General features: G+C 39.0%; 1 protein-coding gene across 3 annotated transcripts in view; it reads left to right on the top strand.

Annotated features, from left to right (window-relative positions):
* Positions 1-13,787, top strand: part of LOC148773064 (E3 ubiquitin-protein ligase TTC3-like) — a 128,635-nt gene that overhangs the window by 73,848 nt on the left and 41,000 nt on the right. For all 3 annotated transcript variants that reach the window (XM_088834496.1, XM_088834497.1, XM_088834495.1), the window contains 7 exons: positions 421-485; positions 1,483-1,619; positions 4,907-5,233; positions 7,482-7,733; positions 10,174-10,244; positions 11,227-11,283; positions 12,994-13,067. In XM_088834496.1, the coding sequence (XP_088690622.1) occupies positions 421-485; positions 1,483-1,619; positions 4,907-5,233; positions 7,482-7,733; positions 10,174-10,244; positions 11,227-11,283; positions 12,994-13,067 (983 nt within the window). The remainder of the gene's footprint in view (positions 1-420; positions 486-1,482; positions 1,620-4,906; positions 5,234-7,481; positions 7,734-10,173; positions 10,245-11,226; positions 11,284-12,993; positions 13,068-13,787) is intronic.

Raw genomic sequence — 13,787 nt, 5'->3', positions numbered from 1 at the left:
TTTTGCATTTCAGTTTTACTGATTTTACTCCTTTTGATAACCTTGTTTGTTAAATTTCCAGTAAACTTTTTGGTGTTGACAAGGTTGGGGATCTTAGGGAGGGAGGAGAGGGTCTTGAGCTGCATTATGTGGGAGCTGTAGGAGTGGGTTGTTGTAATGACATCTGTCGTTCATTTGATCTTTTTGCTTACTCTTAATGTTTTTTTAACCTTCTTTAACTGTGTGTACTCTCTTGTTCTTCTTTTCAGTAAATTGTGTTGCTAAAGTGTTCTGGGCTTTTGTTTGGTTCAGAGTATCATTACTGTTCTCTATCAATTTGGATGTTGATTATGCTTTTGAAATGCTTGTTAAACTTGTGATTTTATGCTTAATGTCATGGGAGCATGAGACAAATTTTAGATGTCTCTGTTTTATTTAAAGTTTGAACACAAGGTCATTAAAGAAAAGGTTTCTTCAAGACCTATCCAGAAACAGAAATGTTCTAGGTAAGATTTTTAATAATGAGATTAATAATGTCCATTAGAATATGATTCTGTTAAACGCACATTTCTAAATAATGCTGTTTTAAAAATTGGCTCAGCACACATATCCACATAAGTAGTTTTGAAGTGAATTTTATAGGTATTTATAACTTTCAAGACAACTTGTCCTCGAATAGTTTGCTAAAAACTTGAATAAGAAGCATTTTTTAGTGATTGAACTTATAAGTAAAACTATGACATTTGAACTGTGAAATGACATGTTCAGTAGATTTGGCATTTGGATAAAAATTACATACTTAGCTCTCAGTTGTTTACACTTACATTCCAAAAACATCTTTCCTTTTGCTGTCTTCAGCAAACATTTTGAACATCTTTCTTACCCTGAAATACTCAACAAACTGTCAAAATCAGTCACTTTTCTGTTATCTTCTTGTTCAAATCAAATAATTCAGTCCTTTTTTTCTTTTCTTTTTTGCCCTGCTTTTTGTTTTCCATTTTAAGAAGATTTTTTTTTTTTTATCATTGGTGACCAAGAAAAAGCTAAAGAAAAGACGAATTATTTGTTGAAGGGAATTTATTGTAGCCGTATTGACCAAATTTGAGTGTTGTGGATCATTATTGGGTTGTGAAAATATTTTACTGTGGAAATGAGTATTTACATGTATTATCTTGCATGGTAATTTTTTACTATTCCTCTTTACCCTAATGGTATCTTCTGTCCATGGGTATAATATCTGTATGATCTACATATGCATCCTTAATTAGAAATCACTTAGTCATTGATGTTGTTGTTTTTATGAAACAAGTACACTTGTTTTGGCTGAACTGACCATGTGTCAAAAGTTTTTTATATTGAACAGAGGATATAGTCCCAAGTTCTAACTAAAAAAGAAAACTTCTAGTTTATTGTTTGGAGAATGGCTTCTACAATAGGCAAAGGAAAGTAGTTGATTGAGTTCATAACAAAAGTGAATTGTCACTAATTATAATTATTTATCAGCCTAGAGAAGTTGAGGCTGAAAGAAGACAAAAAATTGAAGCGAAAGCTCCAAAAAAAGGAAGCGAAAAAATTGGCACAAGAAAGACTGGAAGAGGACTTAAGGGAAAGTAACCCACCAAAAACTGAAGAGCAGAGAGGTATGCTGGGAGTCTGAGGCATGATGAGAATCACACATTCTTGCTTAAAAGTGTGAACAAATATTCGTCTTGTTGTATCGGGGACCAGCCTCGATACGACCCAGGGTATCCTCGGGATGAACGGCGTCGGCGTCAGAGAGAGAGAGAGAAAAAGAGAGAGAGACAGGGGCTGATGATTCCTTGGTTTACGCTGGAAACCAATAAAACCCCAGCACGGGGCTTGCTCTGTTTACGTAGGCCGCAGGCGCCCTCTGGAATCACTGGAGGCACCCCACCAGGGCACCCCCTCGAGTGGGTCTTAGAAGCCCAGGCAGGTAAGTAAACTCAGAGGGCCCAGCGCTCCAAGGATCTCAACCAGAACAAGGAGAATAGAGAAAAGGATGGAAAAAGAGAAAGAACGACACGGGGAGACCAAGCTTCAGTGAGCAAGGCCCAAAACTTTATTTTCCAGTGTTGCTTTTATACCCTAAGTTATGCGCATAAGAAACAGAGAAAGGGAGGTATAGTCACGCCAAAATCGCGTGGGGTCAGCAGTCTTGACCCTTGTCAGGATCAGGGCTTATTTTTGTGTGTCTTGTGATAAAAGTTTTAGGTGGTTTACATCCTCTTCTGGCCAGGGGGCCTGCTAACAGTTTATGGCCCTCTCTCCTAACAGTAGGTTAGTTAGCAAGTAAAAGGCTTATATTCTTTTAAGGTGACTTTCCTAGAGTCAGGTGCTAGACACATAACAAAGTTACATTCCTATAAGGCACCGGTGTAGTGAGCTGCAAGAAAGGAATTTATTAACTTAAGATCTGATGTGGTTAAATCAAAGGCTACTACTTATATTCTCTATATGTGATTAATATATTTCCAAGGATACAATAGATAGAGGAAACTGCAGCAAGCATTGATTCAACAATGAAATCTTTTTTAGTACTACTCTAATGATTTTAACGTCTTCAACAGATTCCTGTGTTTTAGAATATTAGGCTTTCTGTCCTTGCATGGCTGGGAGGCTGTAAACAGTCACACTCATAGTTGTAAGAGCCCGGACAAACTTGTCATGCAAGTTAGAAAGCTATCAGAGGGGCTTGGATTGGAACACTCCTATTAAGCCGTGGAGAACTTTTAAACTACAGCTCTGAATTAATGTTTTCAGAGAAAGGTGGTTGGGGGGAAGCCCCTGTAAGTATTAGAGGACTTGGTAAGAGGCGTAAGATAGTAAAGCAGTCAGACTCCAGTTTTCTTGGGGGTAGATGCTCAGGTAAGTCCAGGGGGTTCCTTGAGCCCTGATTAGCCTTTGCCCGTCAGGCCTCTTCCCCAATTGACCTTTGCCATGGGTAGGATTTCCCTCGCTGGCTCCAGGCATTGTTGGGCTTTTATGTTAATACTTGAATTGAAATTTAGATTTCCCTTGGTATTTTAATACTATCAGCATCTTTTGATTACCCTCCGATGGGGAGGGGAGTGGTGTAAGGAATGTCGAATTTAGAAGTAATATACAGGAATTGAAAACACTTTTCCTGCCACTCACTCAGGGCAGATTGTCTCAGTTCCCTTATCTCCAAAGTGAACGTGAAAATAGTATTTGAAATTCCACACATATGTTTGAACTGTAAATTAGCCACTGATTATCTGAAGTATGCTGCTTCACGTAAAGAAGCAGTTCATATAAGATGCCAGAGAGATTACCTCGTGTTTTATGCTCATCTCATCAGCGTTCCCTGGTCAACATGGGAGCAGTCTCAGTGATTTACTGTCCCTGTGGATACATTTACTTTCAAGTTTAGTGTTTTTGTTTTTTAATGTATGGTTTCAGGTGTACAACATAATGATTTGATATTTTATATATTGCCAAATGATTACCACAGTAAATCCAGTTAACATCCACCACCATACATACAGAATATTTTTTTCATGATGAGAACTTTCAAGGTCTACATGCAAATACAAGAAACAGTATTATTAACTATAGTCATTGTACTGTGCACTGTATCCCCAGGACTACTTTCCGTTTGAGTTAAAGTAAATTATTCTCATTTTCTACTATGATGACTGTTCCCAGCGTTAATATTTCCTCTTGCTGTCTTTGTTTTTCATCTCGTTGTTGTTTAGTCACTAAGTCGTGTCTGACTTTTTGCAGCTCCATGGACTGCAGCACACCAGGCTTCCCTGTCCTTTACTGTCTCCCAGAGTTTGCTCAGACTCATGTCCATTGAGTTAGTGATGCCATCCAACCATCTCATCCTCTGTCACCCTCTTCTCCTCCTGCCCTCAATCTTTCCCAGCATCAGGGTCTTTTGCATTTGCATCAGATGGCTGGAGTATTAAGAGTTTCAGCATCAATCCTTCTAATGAATATTCAGGGTTGATTTCCTTTAGGATTGACTGGTTATTCCATTAATGTTTCAGAAATTAATCAGAACTGTCTTTTCTACTGAAAAAAATTTTAGGGAACATCATTTACTTTATATATATTTTTTGTATTTGTATGTTATTTACTATATTAGCATCAAGAGGCTAAATGGCCACTTTTGGGGGGAAATGCCTGGGTAGGAAGATGCACTTTTGAGATACTGCAATCATTAACTCCACAGGTCTATGATTTAGGATTCAGCAGTAAGATAAATAACATATTTATCCAGATTCAACCAAATATTGTCTTTATACTGATGCAATGATCCCTTAAACTCCAGGGGAAAAAAAAAGCTTTACATTTATGCCTGAAACATATTTACTGAGTGTAAAATTTGAGTAGTCGGTAAGGCTCTGTTAATATTGTTGAGGAAAGTAACCTTATTCTAGAGGAACTAAGTTTTTAGATGTTACATTAGTGGTACCAGTGAAGGAAATAAGATACTTGATAATGTTTGATTTACTGTGAAGTTTCATGTCTTTTAAAGGCACTTTTAAATACTTTATATATATAATTTAAAAGTTCTTAGGTTATTTAAAACAACATAAAGAATATGAGTCATGGATTATTTTGCTATGTAATTCCCTAGTGGCCCAGACAGTAAAGAATTTGCCAGCAATGCAAGAGATGCAGGTTCGATCCTTGGGTTGGGAGTATCCCCTGGAGAAGGGAATGACTACCTAGACTCGTATTCTTGCTGGAGAATTCCATGGATAGAGGACCCTAGCAAGGCTACAGTGCACAGGGTCTCAAAGAGTCGGACACAACTGAGTGACTAGCACTTTGACTTCACTTTCACACACAATGTTAGGTTAAGTTTTTCAGAGTTTATGTTTTTGCAAATTGGTCCTCTTTCTCCTTTTTACTAACCAGTGTTATTCATCCTTAGAAACTATCAACCATGTCCAAAGTTGCCAGTTCCTTGATGACAGAATTCTGCAGTGCATAAAGCAGTACGCTGACAAGATTAAGTCCGGGATACTGAATACTTCCAAGCTTCTCAAAGAATTGCTTTCCTGGAAGGTTTTAACCACAGAAGACTACACAACGTGTTTTTCTAGCAGAAATTTCTCGAATGAAGCAGTGGACTATGTCATTCGTCATTTGATCCAAGAAAAGAACAGAGTAAAGACAAGGGTATTTCTGCATGTTTTGAGTGAACTTAAAGAAGTGGAGCCAAAATTAGCCACCTGGATCCAGAAACTTAATAGCTTTGGTATGTCTCTTAATTGTAGAGATGCAGTTCTGTAGGAGGATAAATACAGACCTCTGAATCCTTCATTTTACTATCATTTATGATTTTTTTAAATGTAGAACTACAGATTTGTATGATTAAAAAGCACTGTTTTCTGAAGGTCACAATTTTTAGGTTACCTTATCGATAGGTTGACTTCCCTGGTGGCTTAGATGGTAAAGTGTCTGCCTATAGTGCGGGAGACCCAGGTTCAGTATCTGGGTTGGGAACATCTCCTGGAGAAGGAAATGACAACCCACTCCAGTATTCTTGCCTGGAAAATCCCATGGACAAAGGAACCTGTTAGGCTACAATCCATGGGGTCGCAAAGAGTTGGACACGAGTGAGCGACTTCACTTTCTTTCTATAGATAGGTTGTGCTTTTGTGAAAGATGTCAACTTACTGAGGCCAGTCAGTAAGAAAGTCCAGTCCTGTATTATGCTCAACTATTGTCAGTGTTAACTTTGTGTTAACAACTCTCTGGATCAAGAGAAATGTCCTGGGGCTGACTTTCAGCAGCATGAATCACAGGATCATAAAACTCAGGTGCGCTGTCTTGATTTTCCTAGTTTGGTTAAGGAAGAACCTTCAAGTGGGCTCTTTACCAGACCTACTCAGGGACCATGGAAGGCAGTGGCAGAGAAAGCTGTCGACTGACCCTATCGGATGGGGTCCTTGGGCACCTACCATGGCCTTGTTTGTCCCTGTGACTGATGTGGCCACTGCCAAGCACAGTAGACAATTCAGTTGGCAGCTGTTGGGTAAGAGGCTAGCGGGAGCCATAGCAGCGGCCCAAAGAGATTGCCGGCCTGACCTGCCTTAGAGACGGGAGCTCGTGGAACACTAGAGTTTCAGAGACTGTAGTACCAAGTTTCTGTCAGTGGAGACAAAGTGAGGTGGCAGTACACTTGGTGTAGTTGATAACTAATGTTGCTGCTGTGAACATATGTCTCCATGGGTTTCTGGCCCCATAAAATGATTCCTAAGTGATGTTGCCATTAGTGTCTACTAAACAGACAAGGAAGTGATACATTTTTTTGATATTTCTTACTTTAATTGGCCTTATTTAACCAAGATTAAATTGGGCGGGAGCGGGGTTAGCATTTCAGTACTAGGTGTGATCTGCTAGTTCATTGAGCACATGCTCTGATGTGAGCTGTAGATGGAGATTTGAATGTGGTTATTTCTTCATCCATGATTCCCTTAAACCTAGAACCATGTGAGTATTTTACGTGGTTGCTGATTCTTGTGTTTAAATACACTGATTTTTCATGTAACATAACCTCTGCAAAACTGTTGCGTCCGGAAGGCCCAGCCGTCTGGGGTAGTTTTGACTTGGCAGTCTCTGCTTCATTTGTAGGCTGAGAGCCCGTGACCTGTCCAGAGTTAGAGACACAGGGGGAGAGAGCAGAGCCGGCCCCTGCTTTTGGCGCCTGTGTTAGCACGCAGCAGGCTCACCTCCTTTCAGTAGTAGTGCCTGAGGGTGCAGCCACCCCTTTCTCTGGAATTATAGAGCCAGGAGGAAGATCGGGAATAGTGACCACCTGGAATCTTGTGAGGAGGGTCAGGGGCCATGGTGTTCGAGGGGATGAGGTGCATTCTTGAAGGTGTTGGATGAAGAGTTCACCCATTTTCTGTTTTAAAGGCATTTGGGAAGTTCCATATATTATTGATGTTTTGTTATTATAGAACATATGTAGCAAAGCATTGTAAAATCTAGCGAGCTTGTACTAATTGGAAGGAAAATCATTATGAAGTAGTGAAAAGTTACTGTTATATTTTTAAAGGAATTTAATGCCTTTAAAAAATTGCTTTTCTGGGCCTTCCCTGGTGGTCCAGTGGTGAAGACTTGATGTTCCCAGGTTCAATCCCTGGTCAGGGAACTAGATCCCTCATGCCCATAACTAAGACTCAGCACAGCCAAATAAATAAGAATAAATACTACAAATTCCTTTTTTTCCTAAGTCTAATAAAAATAGCTAGAATAATGGAAGCCTTTGGCCCACCTTTTTCAACTAATAAGTAAGAATTACTATATTTAGCATATTCATATGAAATGGTGTTTCTGAAATCCATAATATCTTGAATAAGTTTATTCTCAAGTATTTAAATGTTTTCACTGAAAATGTAAGCAAACTAATAGAACTGCTTTCCAAGATGTGAAACTGAATGTGATTTTATAGCAAATAATCCTCCCTTCTTCTGACTTGGGTTTTGTTTTTATTATAGGCTTAGATGCCACAGGACCTTTCTTTTCTCGTTATGGGGCTCCTCTTAAGGAGCTTGATTTTAGCATCCTGACTTTTCTGTGGAATGAGAAATACGGTCATAAGCTAGGCTCTATAGAAGGAAAGCAGCTTGATTATTTCTATGAGCCTACGTCGCTGAAGGAAGCGCGGTGTTTAATATGGCTGCTGGAAGAACACAGAGACGAGTTCCCAGCACTGCATAATGCCTTGGACGAGTTCTTTGATATAATGGGTATGTGGACAGTTTCGATTTGTGTCTAAGGAAAAAGTCTTCAAAGGATCTAGCTTACTTAGATACTTAACAAAGAAAGTGATGAAAATCATTATGCTGTATCTGGCTTATTTGGGGAAGTTAGTATTAAGAACAGTGATTTTTTCGTATACTAAAGCCTTTTTACTCTGTGGATCTCAGTGTTGTCAAGACACTCAGATGGATACATTACATGGACTGTTCTCATTGTAGGTGTTTTGACAGTGTAATGGCAAAGATTATATATATATTAAAGGGATGGAGTTTCTTAGGAAATCGTTTGATTTGTAGCATGCAAGGGAACATTGGCCTGCAGAAGGAGGCAGTGTTTGCAGAATCTAGAACAGATAGCATATCTGCTATGGTGGGAAGTCAGAAAAGGAGGCTGTGGCCCAGCTACACCCCAACTCAATTCGTTAGAAATCTTTTGCTGCTGCTTCAACACCGTGTGCTAGGTGTGATAACAGGGAATTCAGAAATGCTTACACTAGCCCTTGCCCTCAGGACCTTATGTTTAGAAAAAGGAGTAAAATGAATGTACAAGTAACTGTACTATGGGAGAAGAGAGGGCCAGGAGAAGTGCTGAGGGTTCCCCTCCTCAGGAAGAGGAACTCGTTGGTGCAGGCGTAGAGTCCACACCTGGATGTGAACAGGGAGGTGGATTTGACAGTTGACGTCCAGAGTTAGACACGTCCTTCAATTCTGAATTTAAATTTCTTAACTTTGGTACTACATATATCTTAAGAGATATATGGATGTTGGTTAATATAGGATACTGTCTCTCCCTGTCCTCTTCCTTTTCCCTTCTTATCAGACGTCTGCTTTATGTATTATCAGGAGTTAGACTTTCAAATTTCATGCTATTTGTTTTAAAGGGTGCGTGAAAAGGTTTTGGCCTTATACTAAAGAGTTACGCATTATGAAAGTCAAATACAGTATAAGGAACTGAAAAGCTTACTTTTGTTTTTCTTAGGAGAGAGCACACTCAGATATAGGTGGATTTATTTTCCAAGGACACTGCTTCATGACTGGGAGTGACATGCTTCTTGATATCCTGGATTGATTCCTCTCAGCTTTCTGCTGCTGGGAATAAAATGCTTTTCTGGGACTGAGCTTACAAAAGTTGATGCATGTTTGGATCGCATAGGACAGTTCCACAGGACACAATTCCCTTTCATTTTGCATTTTCTCTGGTTCTTGTGTTCTGTGCCTGAAACACGGAATCCATCCAGCTGTGACAGTTTCTCTGCTCTCAGTCATAGGATTGCAAGCCACCAACCAAATGACCAGCCAACAGATTTTCAAGTCCACTACCTCTGCCTCTCACCCTTACCACGACATTTTCAATTTTATCTCCTTTCATTTAAAGGAATGATTACATTGGTTAAAAACTTCAGAATCCACTGATCTTATAAATTAACAGTGCTCCATAACATCACCAGTGCTGTGATAATTGGGAGACCCAAACTCTCTCTTGGATCCCGTGTGCATATCTCCCTCTTGGAATGGCTTAAACCACATGAGATTTATCTCAGATAATAATGCTTTATATATTGTTTTCAAGCAGGAAACGCTGAAATTGGTCTCGACCCTTCCTCTTGCCTCTTACCCTTTATCTAGTTTGTTGCCAAGTCAAGTAAGCTGTATTCTTCATCTGCCCTTCCCTGTCCATCTCCATTCCCTAGGCCAGGATTAATAACCTTTCCATGATCTCACTAGTCTCCAGCTGGTCTCCATGCCCTCCAAACCTCTCTCTCACACTGCTTCTGCTGACTCTTCTAGAACATCTGTCTGATCTTCTTTAAATATTCTGTTTGGGAAACACTTCCTTTTGCCTGCAGGTTGAAGTCACAGTGTCTTTCTGGGCTCAGCAGCGTGCTCCTGTCTCCCTGTGGAATGTACACCTCACTTCCTGCTGCTCCCAAACCTGCCTTGTGCTGTCCCTGCTTACATCCCAGCCTCTTGCTTGCTCATCTGAAGTCCTCTGTTCCCCACAGCCCTCCCTGACACTTCCTTGGGCTGCTCCACTTGAAGACTTCATTCTTCTGTCAGCTTTGTTTCCACTACATTTACTGTGGCCTTTAGCACACTGGCCTGTGGTGTTTGCCTCTCTTGTGTAGTTTGCAGAACATGAGCTTATTGATGGCAGGGACTTTTCTATACATTTCTGTATTCCCAGTACCTAGCACACATAGAGTTTGGTATCTAGAAAAAACTCACATTGTACTGAGTTAGATTGAAATTTCGTGATTCTTAATAGTTGGTTTTCCACTGAGTCAGCCATTTTGCTCTTGGTTTCTAAACTAAATTTGTGTCAAAGCCAAATAAGGAGTAGGACATAGTGGATGTTAGTAGTATCTGGGGTGGTTTTCTTTAAGGACTTCGTGTATCGTACGACAATATAAACCTTTCGTTTCCTTAGAAAACCATCTGTATCTTCTAACAGACAGCTGCTGCACTGTATTAAGGAAACAGGACAGTGGTGACGTGCCAGTAAGTTATTCCATCATTTTCAGTGTTACATTCTAATTTGCGTCAGCCAAAGGAGGAGAGGAGGACCCCATGTTTGTTTACATCCCAGGAGGCACTCCAGAACCAAATCTGGAGGACTTCTGGATAACATGTCAATGTTCTTAGAAAGGGTAATCCCAGTCTTCCTCTTGGAACAACAGTCAGCACACTCTGCAGCTTAAATTAGACAGTGTCCATAAATTTTCACAACTAATGAATGTTAATCATAGCAATAGGAAGGGAGTTCTTGAGTCATCTGATGGCATAAAAATGAAATGTTACCTTGTAATGATAAAAATTATGTTTTGTTCTGTAAGGAAAACAAATGGATTTTGAGTGGCTTATAATTGAGCTTAAAAAGTTAAACTAATTCCAGAGCTGTCTTCCTTAATTAGTTTGTGGCAGTTTTCAAACAGAGAAATACTTGTTTAATGATTTTTTTAGGATCAAGTTGTCTATACTTAAAATTTTGTCTTCGTTCAGTCAGATCCTATCTGGCTGACTGTGGAAGCACAGATGACATAACTCCATGGGAAGTTAGATGCTGCTTCCAATTTCACTGTTGGTCCCCTGGTTTCTGGCCAAGTGCAGAATGTCTAGTTTGCTTAGTAAAGGAAAACCATTAAAATATGATAAGCACATAGCTGGAATTACTTTATAAATCTCATTAATTACTTGAAATGACATAAACCTTGTGGAAAATGAGTACCAGTATCTTAAGTTGGAACGATTAATTTTAGTTATATAGCATTAGGTGTCATTTAGCATTTTTCTTATTTTCTATTATAAATCAAAACAGTGGGGCTTAACACACTAAAGTGTTAATTTTTGGTAAACATTTTATGTACTTCAACTTAGGACCAGTCTATGAAAACCAAAATGATATCTTTATAACATATGGTAGCTTCATTATATTATTATTTGAGTGTTCAGTAATTTTTTTTTTTTTTTTTTTACTTTTTAGTTTAATTCTGCCAAGATAAAAAACAAAGGCAAGAAGAAGAAACCAAAAGATTCAAAGGTACGGAGTATTTTCTGAATTGATTCTTAATTGAATTTATAAATAAGAATTAACTAGTTCTTGGGATATTTTGAAGAACTTTGTAGAGAAAGACTTCCTAGGCTTTGAAGATGTTTTGCCAGTTTTCTACATTTTGAGGAAGCTTAAGTTTCATGTCGTATGTAAATAATTCTTAATAGAGACTATTATCCTTTTCATTTTCTAGGTTTTTCCTAGTGAAATCATTGTCGTAGTGTAGCACTTTTTATGGCTGTTCATCAGTGTGGCCAAGGCTGCTTTGAGATCAGGCAGACCTGGGTTGTTAACCTTGGTTCTACCAATTATTATTTTTATTATCTCTGTGACCTTGGGCAAATTGACTTCCCTGTGCCCTCATGTCGTTATGTGTATGACAAGACATGATGCACATTATTATTAATTAGTGGAATTATTACCTAAATATTCAAAGTAAAAATGCTGAGACTTCCCTGGTGGTCCAGTGGTTAAGCCTTCACTTTCCAGTGCTCGGGAAGAGGATTCAGTCCCTGGTTGGGCAGCTAAGATCCCACATGCCTTGTGGCCAGAAGGCACCAGAACATGAACAACAGGAGCCAGTATTATAACAAATTCAATAAAGACTTTAAAAAAAAAACCTATACTAACCGTCATGACAGAGTCTCAGAATTGATAGACTCCTTCCTTCCACTCACCTAAAGCTCTGCTTCAAACCCGTGAGATGACTAGGGCATTACTTTTCAGTCTTATGGTGGGTTCTTAATGGCTATCACAATTTGTGGGATCAAATGGGAGGCAGGGGTTGAAAAGACTTTATTTTTTTGGGCTCCAAAATCACTGCAGATGCTGATTGCAGCCATGAAATTAAAAGACGCTTGCTCCTTGGAAGGAAAGTTATGACCAACCTTGATAGTATATTAAAAAGCAGAGACATTACTTTGCCAACCAAGGTCCGTCTAGTCAAGGCAATGGTTTTTCCCGTGGTCATGTATGGGTGTGAGAGTTGGACTGTGAAGAAAGCTGATCGCCGAAGAATCGATGCTTTTGAACTGTGGTGTTGGAGAAGACTCTGGAGAGTCCCTTATACTGCAAGGAGATCCAACCAGTCCATTCTAAAGGAGATCAATCCTGGATGTTGATTGGAGGGACTGATGCTAAAGCTGAAACTGCAATACTTTGGCCACCTCATGCGACGAGTTGACTCACTGGAAAAGACTCTGATGCTGGGAAAGGTTGGGGGCGGGAGGATAAGGGGACGATGGAGAATGAGATGGCTGGATGGCATCACCGACTCTGTGGACATGAGTTTGAGTGTACTCCGGGAGTTGGTGATGGACGGGGAGGCCTGGTGTGCTGTGATTCATGGGGTCGCGGAGAGTCGGACACGACTGAGCGACTGAACTGAATTGAACTGAAGAGTAGTTTAGAAGTTCCAGTACAACTTTTGTTTTATCTTTGACTGTATGTCTGTAATTTATCTCAAATGAGAGTTTCCACAGTGATAGTTTAAAATTTTTTGGAGTTCTAGAAACTGTCTAAATGTTAGCTTGTGCCTGTTTTTTTGGCTGTTTAAAATTTAATTACTGTATGTTCCTGTTTGCAAGAAAATTTAGGTAAGTCATATATGTTGGCCATTTTTGTGCATATTTATATGAGCATTCATCAGTTTTAGTGGTAAAGGTGGAAAATCATTGTCATTTTTGTTTTTTAAACCAGCCTATGTTAGTTGGATCTGGAACACCTTCAGTCACACCAAACAATGAAACTGTCACTTCAGGTGAAGACCATATGTAAGTACAGAGTGAAAATTTTTGCTTTTATTTTAACTTAAAAGGTATATTAATCTGTGTCCTTTAAACTTGTCTTTTATTTCCCTAACTTCTCTGCCTGAAGACATGCATCTGTTATAATAACCTGATGTGACCTGTTGTGATTGATTTATATAGTGTGGGCTGTCTGTGTTAAGAATTGATATAAACTGTATTAAAATCAGGGAGTTGATAACATTAATTTGATAGGGTTGAGAACTTACTATGTGCAGGATACTGTTGGAAAATCCTAGAAAATACTCTTTAAAATGTTCAATGAAGAGAATGTCCTGTTGATAATTACTAGGAAGATATTTTGGAGGCTGTATGTAATAATATGATTCAACCTTAGGTATTAGTGATTTCCAGTGGATCTGGTTGTTGAAACTGAGTTTTCAAGAAACAGGTAGATACAAGAAATAAAACTAGTGAGTAGCAACAAGTTTTTTATATCATATTCCTTTATGGACCAAAGACCCACAAATTTTTCCCCCCACATTTCTTAAATGAGTTGTAGTAACAGTTTTGCATATTTTCATGGACTCTTTCAGTGGGGGGATTGTTTTAAGTTTAAATAATAACAGCCTATATTTTGATAGCACTTAAGTACCAGGCACTGTTTTAAGAGCTTTTTATGTATATATAAACTCATCTAATCCATTCTTCTTTCTTGGAGATAAATACTATTATATGCACTTTACA

The sequence above is a fragment of the Moschus berezovskii genome, chromosome Y (genome assembly GCF_049115385.1).
Source record: "Moschus berezovskii isolate FMDL1 chromosome Y, NW_MosBer_1.0, whole genome shotgun sequence".
In the NCBI taxonomy this organism is placed as follows: Eukaryota; Metazoa; Chordata; class Mammalia; order Artiodactyla; family Moschidae; genus Moschus; species Moschus berezovskii.
This window is presented reverse-complemented; position numbering and strand designations above follow the sequence as displayed.